The 19,796-nt window shown below is 42.8% G+C and overlaps 1 protein-coding gene across 2 annotated transcripts in view; it reads right to left on the bottom strand.

Annotated features, from left to right (window-relative positions):
- Positions 1-19,796, bottom strand: part of hck (HCK proto-oncogene, Src family tyrosine kinase) — a 111,971-nt gene that overhangs the window by 77,765 nt on the left and 14,410 nt on the right. The window contains exon 1 of one of the 2 annotated variants that reach the window (XM_038803380.1): positions 10,835-10,878. The exons of the other annotated variant lie outside the window; for it this stretch is intronic. Coding sequence (XP_038659308.1) covers positions 10,835-10,863 — 29 coding nt within the window. The 5' untranslated portion in view covers positions 10,864-10,878. Of the gene's footprint in view, positions 1-10,834; positions 10,879-19,796 lie in introns of those variants that run through there. 2 annotated transcript variants of the gene reach the window in all.

Here is a 19,796-nt window from a genome sequence, read left to right as displayed (position 1 = left end):
CACAAAGTTGCGACAAATGTAAGAAATTGTCATTTTTGCAGTAACATTATTAAAACCTAGGTTAAAGTGCTTATAGACAGTATGAAATGAAATGAAAATCGCTTGTCACGAGTAGGCTTCAATGAAGTTACTGTGTAAAGCCCCTAGTCGCCACATTCCGGTGCCTGTCTGGGGAGGCTGGTACGGGAATCGAACCGTGCTGCTGGCCTGCTTGGACTGCTTTAAAAGCCAGCGATTTAGCCGCGTGAGCTAAACCAGCCCCTCTGAAGCTATGATTAAAGTAAGATAATCAGGACGCTGCAGGGGAAGCGCTTTACTAATAAATATTAAATGGCATTTTTACCCTGTCTGTAGATAGAGAGCTAATGTAATGCTGTAACAGTTTGAGCCAGGCTAAATGAATCAAGGCACATCAAGGGACAAAAAAATGCTGTGTGCTTTGAGTGCAGCTGCTGTAACTAATAGGAGGGCCAGGTCTGTCTGGACAAATAAGTTGTTTCCAGGGCTCCAAGCTGAGCAGGTTTTCAGTTTGGTCCTTAAAAAACGGTTTCTCTCTCCAAGGACTCGGCACCAAGACAAGTAAAACCTGTTTTTTAAAAACTTTATACACAAGTGGTATTTGAAATATATGGGTCGCTTAATTGGAACGTTAAAGCAAGTTTCAGGAAGCAAGTTTAATGTGTTGTAACTGTTAACTTAAAAATTATTTCTTTATTGCTAATGTGCTTAATTCTGTGTTCAAACTAAAGTTTGTGTTAATATAAAAAGCAGTCTACTGGTCAGTGTTGTCACTCCTGTGGTGCAGTGACATTTTCTCAGTTTTACAAAATGCAAACAGTTGGACAATTGAGGTTGTGGTCCATACCCATAACAAAGCGGAGTCGGGTGATGGGGCACAGAAACAAGATAATGCAGGAACAGATGGGAGAAAATAGGAGATCGCTTGGAAGCATTTTTCTCAAGCAAAACCACAAGCCTGTAGGACACATTACCCGATGTTCTAAACTATTGCTAAAGAATTACAGATCAAAAGCATTGAAAATTTTATTCAAGAAGGGCTTACTCTATATGAAATAAATGATACTATAATTAGTCATTCACAGCAGCCTTTCACCTTAGAACTGACTGACCCAGACTCAACTGATGGAGCAGAATAATGTCTGCGCCCATTCCTTTTCTCCAGAATGGCAACCAAGATACCAGAACATTGCCTAGTGCAGCATAATTTACCATGTCCCAGCTAAAATGGGTACAACTGTCTGTAGCTGCAGACAAATAGAAGCATAGGACAGGAGTACGTGTTACCATTGAAACAAGAGTGCCAAATAAAGCATTCAGGTGCAAGAGCTCTCAATAACAAAAAAGGCTGATCAAGAACTGATTAATAGATAGCGAGGTAAATGTAATGTTCAATTACAATTATCAGTTTCTCCTTTTAGGTGATTTGCCACCCTTGCGGCAAAGAAACATCCCAAAATGCTTTCCCAAAGGGCATCAAGAAAATGTATTCAAAGCCAGGAAGGGAAATCAGGAGGTGGAATGTACAAATTGCAGTAGAGAAACGTTTCACTCAGGGGGGGTTATGGGGCTGAATGGAAATGGAGATAAAAAGTGGGGCAAAGCCACTGAGGGATGCTTGCGTTAATTCAAAAAATATGTGTACCAAATGATAAAGTGCCAGTTTAGATCAAGGACAATAGGAGGAATGATGGGCAAATGGAATTTAGTGTGGGACACAATTTTTTTAGCAATTTAGACAAGTTCAAATTTAGGGAGCAGAAAACAAAAGGCTAAAGAGTGCATTAAAATAGTTGAGCGTGGAAGACATTGAAGATTGTGTAATGTCGTGGAGGTGGGAATAATAGTTTTGTTATTTATGGGGTTGACAAACTGCAGCGATTGCAGGAAATTCTGACCATGATTAGATAGATCAGATTAGAACCAGGCAGATGCAGTTCCAGCAGGTTGGATGATAGTGGAGAGTCATCGCTTCTCAGCCTTTTGGCTAAGATGAGCATGAGGTCAAGTGTAATGCATGGATCTGGTATGTCTCTCTTGTGGGGACCATGAATTAGATTCAATTTGAATTGGTTTTTGGAGCAGGCAAGGAGCTGGATTAGGGGTTTGCCCTTGTCCACACTCTGACTTTGTAACTCTGATGAAGTAATTAAAAAAAAGATAGAGGAGAGGCATCAGAGGAAGATAGCATGATCTACCCTCTCAAAGACTGCAGACGACATGGTTACAGTCTGGTTTATCCAGAACGTGGGGGGCTGCAACAAGAGGAACAGAATGAATTAGAAGAGACTCGACCTAGGTTGATGGCTTTGATCATCCTAATCCCGAGTTGGTGGAACTTTGAAAGATATCCAGGATTTGACATTGCACGAATTTCTGATTGAAGAGAGCTGTTCAGGAGATTGAGAGTAGAGGAGATTCAGTTATGGGTGTTATCAGTAGGTATGCAAAAGCTGCCTTTACATGATGTTACTGTTCTAAGGATAGAGTCTGGAGACCCTTATGCAGGCCCACTGACTTAATGGATACATACAGGAATGGACAGCCCTATCTAAAACAGTTACTTTTTTTCTGAGGATGTGATCCATTGGCTTATCACTATTGTTGAGAAAAATATCTGGCAGCAAATCTAACACCCTTCACCCAAAAGATCCAACAAAAACACAATAAATCCAGGTAAAAGTTCCTCTTCGTAATATAATTTAGCAATTATACTGGTCACACTTTCCTGAATCCCATCCAAATCATGTAGGGTGTTCAAATTCTGGTCTCATCAAAATGTGTCTAGCAGCATGAAGACAACCCATGTTCCGACAAAGGATCCCAACCTAAATGTTACCTTATTCTTTTCTTTATAGTTACTGAAGGAATTGCTGTGCATTGTCAATGTTTTCTATTTTTATTTGATATATAAATTAGCAAATCGTCTAAACATGACCTTTGGAGTAGACAATTACCCTTAAAAATGTTTCAAGCAATTATGCTTTGAACAATAATCCTCCCGTTTCCAATTTATAGAAAAAAATAGATCATATGATTTACTACAACTACCCAATAATCTAGATAACTTATAGATCCCATAAATAATATTTACTGGTCTTTGTGAAATATTCTAAAATCAGCCTTCTAACACGTGCAATTTCTCAGTCATATGTTGCAACATTCCACCAAACATTTTCAGCTTTATTTGCAAACATTCACCATTCAGCAAGAAAAAAAGCAACACATATGGGTAACTTGTTGTCCGTACCAAGATCATTGTGTATTTCCTTTTGAAATTGTGAAACCGACTGCGTAGTTAGATGTTAGCTATCTCTTTTCGCAGAATTATTAGATGAAATTGCCAAACAAGTTAACTCAAGTATGAAAATAGCAGAGGGCGATTGACGCTAGAGTGCCTGTGAACTAGAGCAAGGCTATTTCTGCCAAAATTCTGTACTCAGCTGAATCCACTGTTTGAGCAAGCTCATTTCCGATTTGGACTGTACTTAACTATACCTTTGGCTTTAGTAGAAAGCAACAGCACCAAAATGTTACAGTTAAAGTGGTTTGTTAAAGTGGTCTTAAATAGGGATGTCATAAAACAAAACTCATCGATTGTTCTCACGGTTTGACCAACTGTATATTGCAGGAAGGTAGATGCACCAGTTATCAGAAAGTTCCTAAACTAGAAGTATTTGACAAAATAAAACCTATTGCAGCACGGTAGCATTGCGGATAGCACAATCGCTTCACAGCTCCAGGATCCCAGGTTCGATTCCGGCTTGGGTCACTGTCTGTGCGGAGTCTGCACATCCTCCCCGTGTGTGCGTGGGTTTCCTCCGGGTGCTCCGGTTTCCTCCCACAGTCCAAAGATGTGCAGGTTAGGTGGATTGGCCATGATAAATTGCCCTTAGTGTCCAAAATTGCCCTTAGTGTTGGATGGGGTTACTGGGTTCTGGGGATAGGTGTTAACCTTGCGTAGGGTGCTCTTTCCAGCAGCCGGTGCAGACTCGATGGGCCGAATGGCCTCCTTCTGCACTGTAAATTCTATGTAATTCTATGTAAAACACACTTGACAAGAACATGGATACAAAAACAGGCCACCAAACAGCAATAACATTTTACCCATTCGTATCACTTGGTTAAGGATGAAAGAATCACCACTGTTCACTTGATAACATTGCTTTCAGGGCAAGAGGTTCGCACAAGGATGTAGGAACAGATCAATGCCTCAGCTGCCCGCACAGTAGTTAGATGTAAAGACCTTATGGGATGAATCATAACATTAGGACATTCTGACATTCCAAGAGGCTGCCGATCTACTACTGCTCATTTTGTTAAATTTAATCCACGTTTTTTCCCCCAATTCATCCTCATGACTCAGACATCAAATCTGTTTCCTGACTTTTTGTGTTTTCTTTTTCTAAAATAAATTTAGAGTACCCAATTCATTTTTTTTCCAAATAAGGGGCGATTTAGCATGGCCAATCCACCTAGCCTGCACATCTTTGGGTTGAGGGGGCGAAACCCACGCAAACACAGGGAGAATGTGCAAACCCAACACGGACAGTGACCCAGAGCCGGGATCGAACCTGGGTCCTAGGCGCTGAGGCAGCTGTGCTAACCACTGCGCCACCGTGCTGTCTTTTTTTTTTGTGTTTTCAACATTTTGCCTTTAATTGCTGTCTTATTATTGTTGGACATGTTGAGCATTTGGTCCAATATGACTAGTCTGTTCAACTTCACCCTTAGTTATTGTAGCATGTCCAGAGTATATGCACCAAACTATTTATCCTTTCTACTTGTAGCACTCCACATTTATCTGCACCAAATTTCATTTGCTGTCCTTCAGTTGATTGAACTGAGCCACATCATGGCTTCAGTTGATTGACAGCTGGTTCATCTGTTTCTAGGCCACTGCTACTGCGTCACAGACCAGAAAAAACAGGGGCGGGGGAAGAGTGTGGTGAATTAGACATCAAAATGTCACAAGTAGACTGTCAAAAATTCAAGAAAGGTTGCACCCTTGTACAATAGGACTTTACATTACGGTACCGCCATGGTCCAGGGCTGAAAATTGCAGGAATCTTACTCAGAACCAGAGTTTGATTGGAGGAGCAGCAAGCGTGGGAGAATTGGTGAGGAGATGCTCCTCCAATCAGACTCCATCTCTCCCATGCTGCTGCTCCAATCAAAACCCTCCGCCTTGCTGCTCCTCAAGAGACAGGTTCAATCATTCAAACATAGATAATAATAATAATAATAACAACTTATTGTCACAAGTAGGCACCAATGAAGTTACTGTGAAAAGCCCCTAGTCGCCTCATTCTGGCGCTTGTTCGGGGAGGCCGGTACAGGAATTGAACCTGCGCTGCATTACAAGCCAGCTATTTAGCCCACTATGCTAAACCAGCCCCTGTTGGAGTGATTGGAGGAGCTGGGGCAGCAGCATGGGATAGAGGAGGAGAACTGAAAACAATAAGACCTTCTCCCCGAGGTGAAGACTTAAAAGAGAAAAGAAAACATCGTTTTTGAGGGTGGGTGGGAAGGGAGAAAAGCGGCCTGTTCCTGGCATCTGGGATGCTCAGAGATAAGCTTATATTTTGTAAATTATTTGCAAAAAAAAAAGTGTCCTCCACTTACATCTAACCCTCACTTTGAAAAACCCTGAACTAGATAATGCAGGAAGCAGATTATTGCCAGAGTTGGTGTGCTTAGAATGGAGCTTGGAAAATCAGAAAGCACCAGTAAAAAGGTTGAGTTTGTAGAGGAAAGCCAGCATGGACAAGGTAGATAATGACGTGGAGGATATTTGGACAGGAAGAAATGATGGATTGAATGGATGAGCCATTTGCTGCTTAGGTTAGGGTCAGGTAGGAAGCAAGATGCATGCACTAGGGGATTGATTTACATTTCTTGTGGATTAAATTTGCTCTTCCATTTGGAGTGAACCCCCCCCCCACAAAAAACAATTTAAATTAGAAACGTTCCATGTGGGAATCACAGCAGACATCCACAGTCTTGTGCTCAGTTACAACACAAAATACATTGCAGATAGCGTGGTTTCCAGCGAAGGAGGTGGCTCCCCATTGGTCCCCAGCACAATCTTCTGGTGCCGCCGATGTCTCCGGCATTTTGCATGACTCACCTGTCCTGCTGCAAAGCGGGGGTGGGAGCAGTCTTTGGCAGGATCGGAAGATTCTGCCGGCGGGAAGATGGAAATTCCAACCCTTAAAAAAACTGCACAGCCAGTGGCAGACTGGCCAGGGTGTCAGCTTGCCCGATGGCAAGTGGGCCCCTGATTAAGTGGGCCCCCTATATCAAATGTAAATGCAATAAAGAAACAAACACAGACAACTCTTTTAGTAATAAAAAGGAATAAGAAAAACGAGGGAACAGGACACAAATAAGCAGTGCATGAAAAGGAACAAAGCAGGGGAGGTAGTGGAAGGATGTGGAATAGGGGGGCCCGGGTCGGGCATAATTAAGGAAATTCCATGTTTTCAGCAAGAGTGTGTGAATTTAAAGATAAAGTTACAATTCGTGATTTGAGATGGTCGGCAACTTCAAAGGATATCAAGCAATAGTCTTGGTTCAGCCGGTACATCGGTCCGGGGCCCGGAGAGCCAAGAAGGGGCCCGTGAATCTCTGAAGGGCCCTTAAAAATAATTAATTAGATAAATAAATCTCCAACTTCTTTCCTGAGATTTGTATTCTAACTTAATAAAATATAATTGTTTTTAAAAAGAGCAATACCAAATAAAAATGCAATAAAGAAACAAACAAATAATCACTCATTGTATGAAGGAATGAAGCAGTGTTAAACGGATGTGAAAAGGAGTGGAGTGGAGGGGGAGGGGGGCTGATTCACCCGGGTCGGACATGGTTGGAAATCCAAATTTTCAGCAAGAGTGTGTGAATTTAAAGATAAAGTTACAGTTCGTGATTTGTGATGGTTGGCAACTTGAAAGGATATCAAGCAGTACATAGGGTCGTGAGGTCACCGAAAAGGAGAAGTGGTACCTTTGGCCCGTGAATCATGAGGTCAAAGATATTGAAGTTATAAGCCATGATCGGTAAACTCAAAGGGTTGCGACTTGTAACACTACACTGGTATCAAACTGGACATGTTAACTTTGGTCGTGTGACCATTCTTAATGTCTTACTATAGTCGGACCAAACTTCTAAGTTTCAACAGTTGTCTCAGTTGCTTGCTGGTGTGAACACTGGACAGTGGATTGTCTCCTCTTCTGAAGCTGCATAGGCCACAGTAGTATTGACTAATGAACGTAGCCTATTGAAGTGTAAGTAAGTTATTTTATATTTTTTATCAAGTAGGTGTTTATCTGGCGTTCCTTCAAGTTATTCTTGCAATCATCAATATTCATTTTTCCCAATGTGGGCTATTTTTAATTAAGTTTTTATTTCAGGAATATTACCCCTACCAGCATGGAAAAGAAAAAGCATAAATCTGGGTCACTAAAACGCAAAGAACAAAAAGAAGCAGAAAGGAAGGAATCAGCCAAGCGATGCAGGCCTATTACAGAGTTTATAATACCACAAGCACAATCCACATCAATATCCAGTTCTGCAACAAATAATCAAGAAGCAAGAAACAATGCTCATGGTGATGATGCAATGACATGCGAGTTACAAGAACAGAGAAGAGCTACTTTGAATGTAGAGACAAATACAAGTGCATCCATTACTAATCAACCCAGGCCCAATATTTCTTCTGGCTTCCTTGTTCCGGTATCTGTACTGCCTGTAGTTGCAACATCTGAACACATAGCTTCAACTAGTGACAGGGAATCAGATATTCCTTCAAGCATAAATGACTTGGTTTCTGAAACACATCCTGTAAATGAACCTACGCAAGAAAATGAAAGATCAATTACTGGAATCTTCCAATATCCATCACGAGCAAAGCTAAAACAGTTTTTTGCTGAACATCCACTTCAGCCACTTGATGATCTGCCATTTGATGCTCGTTTGTATGAGAGGAAAATTATGAATGACTCAGTCCCAAGAAAATGGCTAACATATAACAAAGAAAATAGATGCTTATATTGTTCATACAGCTTAGCCTTTGAGTTTCCCAACACTTGTAATCCATCACCCTTTGTACGTGGCTTTAGTGACTACAGGCGTATTAGCCAGAGCTTGACTTTACATGAATCGACAACAACATATGTCAGAAATGTTCAGCAATATATCAGTGTGGTTAATGATGGCACCTTAGATACATTTTTTGCAGCATCACTAATTAAAAGGAAAGAAGAAGTATTGAAGCAGAGAAGTATTGTCATGAGGATTATAGACATCATAAAGATGTTAGGCAAGCAAGTACTTCCTTTTCGAGGTCACAGAAATGAATCGGCCTACACTCTAGATAATGAGGTTCTGAATCATGGCAATTTTTTAGCTACAGTGCAGTTGATGGCAAAATATGACCCCATTATGGCAGCTCACGTTTCTGCAGTGCAAAACAAGTCTAAACAAAGAATCAAACGATTAGAGCAACAAGGAAAGGCTCAAAGTAAAGGCCGTGGTGGACTTGTTACATACCTGAGTAAAACAACTATAAACATGTTAATCAAAATTATGAAGAATATGATACAAGAAAGAATTAGTCATGAAGTTTCTCAAGCAAAATATTATTCTATTCAGGTTGATTCAACACAAGATCATTCATCCATCGATCAGGTTAGCATTATTATTCGGTATGTGCTTAAAGGTATTACCTGTGAGCGACTACTTTCAGTTGTGCCAAGTAATGATGGTATAGGACAGGGACTTTTTGATCTATTGATTGAAACATTACAGCATCTTAAAATTGACCCCCAAAAATGTTTATCTGATAGCACAGATGGTGCAGCAAGCTACCATGGCCAGTATAATGGTTTACAAAGTAAAATTGCTGATGTGGCTGATCAACATGTTCATATATGGTGCTATGCCCATGTCTTGAATTTGGTGATAACTGAAACAACAAAATGTTGTGTGCCTGCAGTTTCTTTTTTCAATTTGCTCCAGAATATAGCAACTTTTGTGAAAGCATCATACAAGAGAATGGCTGTATGGATAGAAGTTGTTGGAAAACATCTAGGACAAGCAAAAATGAAACGATTAAAGCTAATTGGTGAGATCAGATGGTCAGGAAAATCCAATGCAGTAACAACCATATTTGGACGTTTTGATGATGCCGCTGCCAGTACTTTCGTAAATCTATTGACATGCTTATCAATGATACAAGATTCAGAAAAGTTTGATGCAAAAACAAAACATGAAGCAAATGTTTTACTTCAAAGTCTTCTAAAGTTTGAAACCATATTGACAGCATTTACTTACTTGTATATATTTGAAACTACAACCCCGTTATCAAGTTATCTACAGACAAGTGGTTTAGATATGTTTACTGCATGGAGTTTGGTAGATTCAGCTACAACAAAGTTGAAGGAACAGATAAGAACATTTGATAACGTTCACAGCAAGGCTCTGGAATTTGTAAATAAATGTAATGACAGGATTTCACAGATGAATATGGATGAAAATCAAACATTGGAAATTGAAGCATTGGAAACAGCATTGCCAGTTAAGAGGCAGAGGAAGAAGAAAAGAATGGCAGATGAGCTTATTGATGATGAAAGAAATTCCTCAGATTCTCTATAGCTGATTTTCGAGTAAGTGTGTTTAACCTAATAATGGATCGCATTGTCCAGTCACTAGAATCACGCTGTGTACAACACAAACAGTTGAATAAAGATTTGTCCTGCTTGGACCCAGCAAAGTTTAAAACTATTGCAGAGAAGGGCCTTGAAGATGAAGCATTGGAAGGTATTATTAAGCTGTTTCCACAAATCAGCAAAGATCAAGTAATTTTGGAATTGTTTTCTTTTGCTTCAAACTTTGATGTATTAAAGCTATTGCTTAATGATGGTGAGAATATGGATTCCAGTTGCAACAACTGTAAAATTTATAAAGTCATCTGCACACTATCAGTTACTCAAGTCCAATGTGAGAGGACATTTTCAAAGCTAAAGATCATAAAGACAAGGTTAAGAAATTCACTGTCTGAGGAGAATTTGGAATAATACATGTTGCTATCCATTGAAAAGGAATTGTTAGATGAATTGGATGCAGAAGCAATTATTGGCAGATTTGCACAATCATCTAGCGAACACAAACAATTGCTCTTAATATAGTGGACTGCATGCAACGCTCGATTGTGCTTTTGAACTATCTGTTAATGTGTAAATTGTGCAGTAAACTATTTAAAAATATCAACCAATTACTTAAAATTTTAAAAAATAAATAAAAAATTCAATTATAACATTCTGTATTTACATTTGGTATCTACTGCCAGTAATATGTACAGTACATGTACACTGTAATTACTAAGAAATACACATTTTTTCCACAAAATTTTTAATTGTACCTTTTTTCCATATGTAGTTTTTGAACATTTTATTTATTCGTTATGAAAATTAAATGATAGCATTGTAGTTGTGGGTGGGCCCCCTTTGTCTCCTGGCAACCAATATTTTTAGACCCAGTCCGCCACTGTGCACAGCACTGAACTTTGAAGTAAATTCTTCCCATTTCAGTGCACTGATACATACACACACACACACACACACAGGTACAGAGACAAAATTATGAGTACGAGATCTCCTCTGATGAGGACACCGGAAAGAGGAGTTAGGCCAGACAATCCCGAGAATCGGCTCCTCTGTTCAATAAGGTTGTGGCTGATCGGATTCTCACTGTAACTCCACTCGCTTGACTGCTCCCCGAACCCTCGACTGCCTATAATTCACAAACATTGTCTTACATCTCGGGTATATTCAATGATTTCACCATCCACTGTGCTCTTGGGTAGAAAATTTCAAAGATTCATGACCGCCAGAAGAAATTCCTCCTCATCTCCATCTTAAACGGGAGACCCCTTATTCCGAAACGATGATCCCCCAGTTCCAAATTCCCTGCAAAGGGAAATATCCGTTTAGCATCTAACCTGACAAACCCTTCATAAATCTTGTGTTTCATACCTGGATGAGCACTTGGCACATGGTAACATTTAAAGCTATGGGCCAAGTGCTGGCAAAAGGGATTAGGTAAGCAGGTCCGAGGGCTGCACGGTTGGCAGTGGGTTAGCCCTGCTGCCTCACGGCGCCGAGGTCCCAGGTTCAGTCCCGGCTCTGGGTCACTGGCCGTGTGGAGTTTGCACATTCTCCCCGTGTTTGCATGGATCTCGCCCCCACAACCCAAAGATGTGCAGACTAGGTGGATTGGCCACGCTAAATTGCCACTTAATTGGAAAATATGAATTGGGTACTCATAGGTAGGCAGGTCAGGTGTTTTTAATGCGTTGGTGCAGACGCGATGGGCTGAAGGGCCTGTTCTGCACTGCATTATTCTGTGACTCTGATTCTCATTCCGCTAAACTCCAATGAGTACAGGCTCAACTTGTTCAATCTTTCCTCACAAGACAATGCATTCATCCCAGGAATCAGCCTTGTGAACCTACTCTGTCTCCAAGGTTCCTCCTTAAATAAGGAGATGAGGACTCGATTTTGCAGTCCTGATGCTGAGCAAACCCATGTGCAGTAACCAAGAATGGTGGTGGGGACACCATTTCCCAGCTGATTACCATTGCCTGCCATTTGACCAGTGCAGGAAATGTGCTGGCGTGCGAATCAACATACTCGCAATGTGACTCTGGGTTCAGTTTTTCAAATGCCTGCCTCAATTTTGAATTTCCATGAGGTTGAATCCTTCAGCAAGGTTGGCGGAATCCTTAAGTCTCCAATGGTTAGTCATCTATTCAGTCAACCTCAATGGGCTCAAGTGTACTCAGCTCTGGGGATTTATTCATACAGCTGTGCAGTAGAATCAGAGGAATATCACAAAAACCTGGTCGGGTTCCAGTTACACAACTAGCAAGGGGACAGAGCTTTGTTTGATTGGAAGTTTTATGACCATTTAATAGGATTATGCTTCTTAGAAGTCAGGGTTGAATGGCTGTTTATTTTGACACTTCTATGAGCTTCACACCTGGAATACTTTGAACGGTTTTGGTCCAGGATATACTGACATTGGAAGCAGCTCAGAGAACGTTCAGTAGGTTGTTTCCGAGATATGGAGGGATTTTCTTATTAGAAGAGGTGGAGTGATTTGGGCCTATTCTCAGTAGAGTTTAGTAGAATCAGAGGTGACCTTATTCAGACATATAGGATTCTCAAGGGGGATTGACAGGGTAGATGCTGAGAGGCCATTTTCCTTGTTGGATAGTCTAGAACTGGAGGGCATAATCTCAGAGCAAGTTGGCGCCCATTTAAAATAGAGGAGGAGGAGGAATGCCTTCTTTCTGTGCAATTCTTTACCACAAGGGGCTGTAGGAGCTGGGTTAAGTATGTTCAAGGCTAGATGTATGTTAAGTATGTTCAAGGCAGAGTAGACAGATTTTCAATCAGAAAGGACATCAAGGGTTATGGGCACCAGGTGGGAAAGGAGTTGAGGCTTTTCATATCAGACCGGTCATGATCTCATTGAATGAGAGAGCAGATTCAATAGGCTGAATGGCCTACTTCTGCTCCTAAATCATAGGCGATGGAGATTATTTTCTTCCTCTACGTTCTACAATGCCTGTAAACCTCTCTCTCTCTCGAAATAATTAGGAAGACATTTTTGTAATAGATATCTTGCCGATAGATGTTTGCCCAGTTATATCACAGACGTTAACTTTGGTTAGATAAAAATTGGAGGGGGATCCGAAGGGGAGGCAGAGAGCACAGAGTCTCACTCTATGCAGATGATCTGCTCCTCTATATCTCGGACCCACAAAGCAGCATGGACGGAATCATCGCGCTCCTGAAAGAGTTTGGAGCCTTCTCGGGCTACAAACTCAACATGAGCAAAAGCGAGATCTTCCCAGTACACCCGCAAGGGGGGGGGGGGGGGGGGGGGGGGGGGGGGGGGGGGCAGCACTAAAGGGGCTGCCGTTTCAAACAAGCCCAACACAAATTCCACTACCTGGGGATCCAAATAGCCCATGACTGGAAAGGGATCCACAAATGGAACCTCACAGCCTGACGGAGGAAGTAAAAAAGGACCTGCAAAGATGGAACACACTCCCACTCTCCCTCGCGGGGAGAGTCCAGACGATCAAAATGAACGTACTGCCCAGGTTCCTCTCCTGTTTAGATCCATTCCGATCTACATCCCCAAGGCCTTTTTCAAAGTGCTGGACAAACTTATCATGGCGTTCGTATGGTGGGGGGGGGGGGGGGGGGGGGGGGGGGGGGGGGAATGCTAGGATCCCAAAGAAGGTCCTACAAAAACAAAATCCGGGGGGGGGGGGGGGGGGGGGGGGGGGGGGCGGCGCAGCCCTCCCGAATCTACAATTCTACACTGGGCGGCAACAGCCGAGCAAGTAAGGGGATGGATCCAGGAGCCAGAAGCCGAGTAGGTGCGTGCGGAGGAGGCCTCCTGCATGGGGACTTCCCCCCGGGCCCTCGCCACGGCAGCACTCCCATCCCCACCCAAAAAACACTCCAGCAGCCCAGTGGTGACAGCCACCCTCCAATCCTGGAACCAACTGCGGCAGCAATTTGGCCTGACCAAAATGTCGGACAAGGCTCGCATCTGCAACAACCATAGGTTCACACCAGCACTAACTGACACCACCTTCAAAGGTGGAGGCAGGACGGGGGGGACACCGACAGTCAGGGACCTATACACGGACGACAGGATCGCAACACTGGACGAACTGACAGAGAAATTTCGACTAGCTGGGGGAACGAGCTACGGTACCTGCAGCTCAAAAACTTCCTACGAAAGGAGACAAGGATGTACCCACAACCGCCATGACAGACACTACTGGAAGACCTACTGGACGCAAGTATCCTAGAGAAAGGGAACTGTAGTGACATGTATGACCGACTGGTAGATAGGGACGACACCGTACTGGACGCAACAAGAATGAAATGGGAGGACGACCTGGGGATGGAGATAGGGTGGGGACTCTGGAGCGAAGCACTGCATAGGGTCAACTCCACCTCCACGTGCGCAAGGCTCGGCCTGACGCAACTAAAAGTGGTACATAGAGCCCACTTAACAAGAAACCGTATGAGTAGGTTCTTCCCAGAGGTGGAGGACAGATGTGAACGGTGCCAAAGAGGCCCGGCCAACCACGCCCACATGTTCTGGTCTTGCCCCAGACTTGTGGAGTACTGGACAGCCTTCTTCGAGGCTATGTCCAAAGTGGTGGGGGTGAGGGTGGAGCCATGCCCGATAGTGGCGGTCTTCGGGGTTTCAGACCAGCCAGATCTATTCCTGGGGAGGAGGGCGGACGCCCTTGCCTTTGCCTCCCTGATCGCCCGCCGTAGAATCCTGTTTGGCTGGCGGTCAGCAGCATCGCCCAGAGCTGCAGACTGGCTGTCCGACCTCTCGGAATCTCTCCAAATGGAGAAAATCAAATTCACCATCCGAGGGTCAGACGACGGCTTCCACAGAACGTGGGAGCCATTCATGCAATTGTTCCCGGACCTGTTTGTGGCTAACGAACAAGAGGAAGAATAGTCGGGTGGCCAAGAATCAGGGGAAAATGGACGGGAATCGGGCGAAGGTTCGTTATGGAGGTTTGATGGCAAGCTAAGGCCCAAAACCAAACTATAAATAAATGCCTATAAACATGTGCCTCGGCCATATTGGGGAACGTAAAATATGTATGCTGGCTAAAGGGGGCGGCCACAATTGTTATTATGAAGATGCTTACCTGTAAATATACATGTTAATTTTTGCGTGTTTTTTGTTCTCTCTAATAATTTGTAATATGTTGTATATAAAATATGAAAACTCAATAAAAAACATTTTAAAAAAAACTTTGGTTAGTTAACATTTCTGAATGATTAAGGAAGATAGATCTTCATTTCAATTTTGCACTTTAATAAATTATGCAAGGAGTGCACTTTTGACAACTGTTCAAACAAAGGGAAGTTCAGATTAATCTGGGAACCTTGAAGGTTTGGGGTAGTATATGCAAATTTGGCTACAATTTGTGCTGTGAGCTAACTCACTACCACACAGGCACACTCCAATAAATTTACCATGGACCATCTGTTCTTCTGTATTTAAGCAACAGCTGTATTTTATCTATTTATTTAAGAAGGCTGTTTTCACTTCCTTCAGGGTGAGCTCCTCACCCACATATTTCAGCCCCTTTCACTTTCTGCATTCTCTGATCTGGCCTTAAATGTTGCAGTGGTAATAGAAAATGTTTGGCAGGGTACTGCACACTTACCTTTCCTTTTGTGTGATATAATGCAAAACAAATTAGTGGCAGAAATAAGTTATTTAAATACACGTGTAAATTATTAAATTAGTTTTTTCTGCAGATTACACCACATGCAACATTTTTGTCATGTGGTAGGGGTTTAGAGATGTCTTGTATGCAGCTCAAGTTCATATTTTTAAACCAGAACTAATTTATTTGCACAAGTACGTATACAATTGGACCTCCAAACTAGGCATGAATTTCTGCTCTTTGCTCAGTCATGATATTATTCAGTATCATGCACGCTTCTGATGTTAATCATTTGCTCTGTATCTCCCTCCAATCTTTATCACCATCATAGTTACACCCGCCTACATCTCTACTCTCCCGCAAAAGTTTGTGACTTTTGCTTTCCAATTACCTTGACTAAATTCCAATCTTGTTTTGATCTACTTTGGACGCCGAGGAGAGTCACTACTCTGCCTTCAGTGTGTGATTATGTTTTCTCGTCCTAGACTATCCCACAATGGAAATCGTCTCAGCATCTACCCGGTCAAGCGCCCCTCCAAGAATACGGTATGTCTCAATAAGGTAGCCTCTCATTCTGGGTGACTTTAAGAGCTTGTAGTTTTCTCTTCTTCAGTAGCAAGTCCCTATTTCTATTGCCTTTTTGGGGATTTTTTTTTCCAAAAAAATTAGAGTATCCAATTATTTTTTTTCCATTTAAGGGGCAATTTAGCATGGCCAATCCACCTACACTGCACATCTTTTTGGGTTGTGGGGGTGAGACCCACACAAACACAGGGGGAATGTGCAAACTCCACATGGACAGTGATCCAGGGCCTGGATTGAACCTGGAATCTTGGCGCCATGAGGCAGCAGTGCTAACCACTGCATCACTGTGCTGCCCATCGCTTTAGGGATATTAAGGCTCGGAGGCTTCTCATTAAGAAACGCTAGCTGGCTCAACTCCACAACAGAGATTGTTCAAGGGTTTTTTCAATGTTTACCTTCCCTCTGTTGGTCTCATGTGCGTGCTCTCTTCCTCGACTTCAGCACACATGCTTTGTGCCTGCAAGTAAAATTGCAAGCCTGGTTGTTCCTCTGTTCTCCCTCAGGCTGTTTTACTCACTTGTGATCATTCATGGAGATGTTGGGTTAAAGTCTAAGATAGATGTTAGTGGTGAGGATCAATAAATCAGAAGAAGAACTAGATTCAAGTCTTGTTTTTCTTTAGTAACTGCTTAATGGCTCACATCCTTCTCTTGACCTCTCCAGTGTTTGGAGGATAGCAAAATGAACTAGTTACATATCAAAAAGAATATTCAATTGATTTATTTCAATCCACTGTGACTAATAATCCATAACAATAGGAAGGTTTTCCTCTTAAATCAAAGAGGTCCATTCCTCGGCACTCTCGCACCCTTACTGGAAAAGATAATGGTGGCTCTTTATTGGAAGTAATCCAGTTTGAAATCAATTATTTTGTCGAACGAGTAATACCTGGCCACCAGACTGATGCTGCACCCTCGCATGACATTAATTCCTAAATGTTTAATCAAGTTGAAGATGATCAAACTGAAGGGCTCAGTGTGATTAATCGCTCACTGCCCTGTAAGTCGTCAATGACGGAGTTGCTTGTACTGTTCAAAATACTGGTGGTCGGTTTCCTGCGGCAGCTCACCACCACCTACTCCAGGTCAATTAAAGATGGGCAGTAAACGCTGACCAAGCCCCAGAGTAATGGGGTGTGCCCGACTACAGTTTGCCTTTTAATTCACACGTACCACATACTTTTCCTGAATTTTAGATTGTTTTAACTCTTTGCATTTATATAGTAAAATATTCTTAGTTTATTCAAAAAACTGGAATTTATTCACTTGGCAAGCCTCTTGAATCTCACATTTTGTTTACTTTAAACAAAATGTTATTGTTCCCAAACTGGATCCCCACAACCCAGGGTCTAGCCAATAATCATAAAATGGCTTGAGGGGAACTTGCAAGTGGTGGTGTTCCAATGTATTTGCTACCTTTGTCCTTCTTGGTGGTAGACATCACAGGTTTGGGAGTGCTGTCAAAAGGAGCCTTGGTGATTTACTGCTCTGCAACTTGTAGATGGTACACAATGCTAGCATCGGTGATGGAGGGAGTGGATGTTGAAGGTGGTGGAAGGGATACCAAAACAGGTTACTTGGTCCTGGATAGTGTAAGCACCTTGGAGATGCACTCATCCAAGGTTAGTGGAGAGTACTGCATCACACTCCTGACCTGTGCCTTGTAACCCCTGCTCCGGTATTCAATGTGAACTTTGTGAGATGCGCGGCACTCCAAGATGTTTTTTCAGTGTCACTCATCTCCCCATGGAAGGTTAATTTTTGTTTTTGTGGTCTTCCACTTCTTACACAAGCTCTGCTTTAAAAGTTGCACCCCCTTTTTACCAGTGGTTGGCATTTTTGAGCAACAATTTTGGTCACTATTTGTGGTCTATTTTTCCACAGTTGTGGCACTCTGCACCCTATGTGGGACATTCTTCTCATTTTTGCAGCTTGAGCCCACCACACCAGAGACATTTTAAAAATAGCAGTTGGCACAATTTTCACTTTATGGCCTACATATAGAATGGTCTCACTTGATCTTCTCCATGGTACCTCTCTTTCCCCATGACCCAACACCTAGTCTGTTTCCCCAAGTTCCATTTATCTCAGAATAGCACTGCTTTCACCAGTGTTAAAACCTCCACTGCATGCAAGAAATCTGATAGTCTAACGTCCCGACAATGATCCTCTTGTGAGTCAGCATGTCTTTTAAAATTCCATAAATACATTTCCCTATCAGCTATAGAGATGTTTGATAAACAAATCCTGGACTTGGGTTTTCTTCTGTTCAATTTAACCCACTCAATTATCAAGTTCTGATAGACATTGAAAGCTTGCATGACTGCATAAGAAGCTGAAGTCTCATCAACCCCTTGCCTGTCTATAACGTTTTGAGTGCAGTTTCAAAGAACAAAAAAAAGTACAGGACAGGAACAGGCCCTTCACCCCTCCAAGCCTGCGCCGACCGTGCTGCCTGTCTAAACTAAAATCTTCTACACTTCCGGGGTCCATATCCCTCTATTCCCATCCTATTCATGTATTTGTCAAGATGCCCCTTAAATGTCACTATCGTCCCTGCTTCCACCACCTCCTCCGGCAGCGAGTTCCAGGCACCCACTAACTTACCTCGTACCTCTCCTCTAAACCTTGCCCCTGCACCTTAAACCTCTGCCCCCCGACTAATTGACCCGCTCTTACCCTGGGGAAAAAGTCTCTGACTATCCACTCTGTCTATGCCCCTCATAATTTTGTAGACCTCAATCAGATCGCCACACTCCAGCGCCTGTTTGGGTACACAGAGGGAGAATTCAGAATGTCCAATTCACCTAACAAGCAGGTCTTTCAAGACATGTGGGAAGAAACTGGAGCACCCGGAGGAAACCCGCGCAGACACGGTGAGAACGTGAAGACTCCACACAGACATCGACCCAAGCCGGGAATTGAACCTGGGACCGCCTGGTCCTTTTATGTAATCCTAAAGCAATTCTTCCATTTTCTCCAGTTGTTCTCCAGGTATGTCCTATGTTTTTCCTGTATGGAATGATCTGCCCGGACTGTATGCAGAAGACTTTTCACTGTATCTCAGTGCACGTGACAATAAATCAAAATCAATCAAATTGTCCCACTCCTGGGTCTGCTGTGGGCCTCCTGTATTCTGAAATAGTTCTGGCAGTGGTAGGGTGGATATCATGCTTCTGCTGAACTTTGGGATTGTCCTTGCATTTGATCCTGCTTCTCAGTTTCTGTCTGGTCTCTGGGCTGATGTCACAGCTTACCTCTCCTGCTCCAATGATGTTCTGACATCTTGGGGAGTTGTGGAATTTTTTATTTTGTCCTTCCTTCAAGGTTATTTACTTTTAAAAACAAAAAAAATAACCTTATAGATTCTTTCAGTCTTGGCTAGGTCTTTCACTCGCTGCCACTATGTTTTGTTGTATGGGAGGGGCTTACAAAGAGTTTGGAGACTGTCCAGTTTCACAAAGGTATGCTGCTGATATCCGTAGTCCTTTGAGCCAGATTTGTTTATTTATACCAATGTGTAGACATTTAGACCTGCACAAAAGGAAAGTGCTTCTTGCTCTCTTCAATATTGCTGTTATTTTCTAGTCATGTAATCGGACATCATTATTACACCAGCATCTCATCAGCTTCTGATTTTAACCCTGAACCAATATCTCTTGCAACTCAAAAGAATTTGCTCTGGCAGCTGAGCTATACGATCTCCGTCAACAATGATTTTCCATGAACTTTTAGGTTTTCAAAACATCCAAGTCTGGTGCAATCTCCATTGGCTCTCCCCAGCCAGCCAGCCAGCCAGCCAGCCAGCACCCCTCCCCCCCCCCCCCCCCCCCCCCCCCCCCCCCCCCCCCCCACCCCCCCCCCCCCCCCCCCCCCCCCCCCCCCCCCCCCCCCCCCCCCCAACC

The sequence above is a fragment of the Scyliorhinus canicula genome, chromosome 7, assembly GCF_902713615.1.
Source record: "Scyliorhinus canicula chromosome 7, sScyCan1.1, whole genome shotgun sequence".
Classification (NCBI taxonomy): Eukaryota; Metazoa; Chordata; class Chondrichthyes; order Carcharhiniformes; family Scyliorhinidae; genus Scyliorhinus; species Scyliorhinus canicula.
This window is presented reverse-complemented; position numbering and strand designations above follow the sequence as displayed.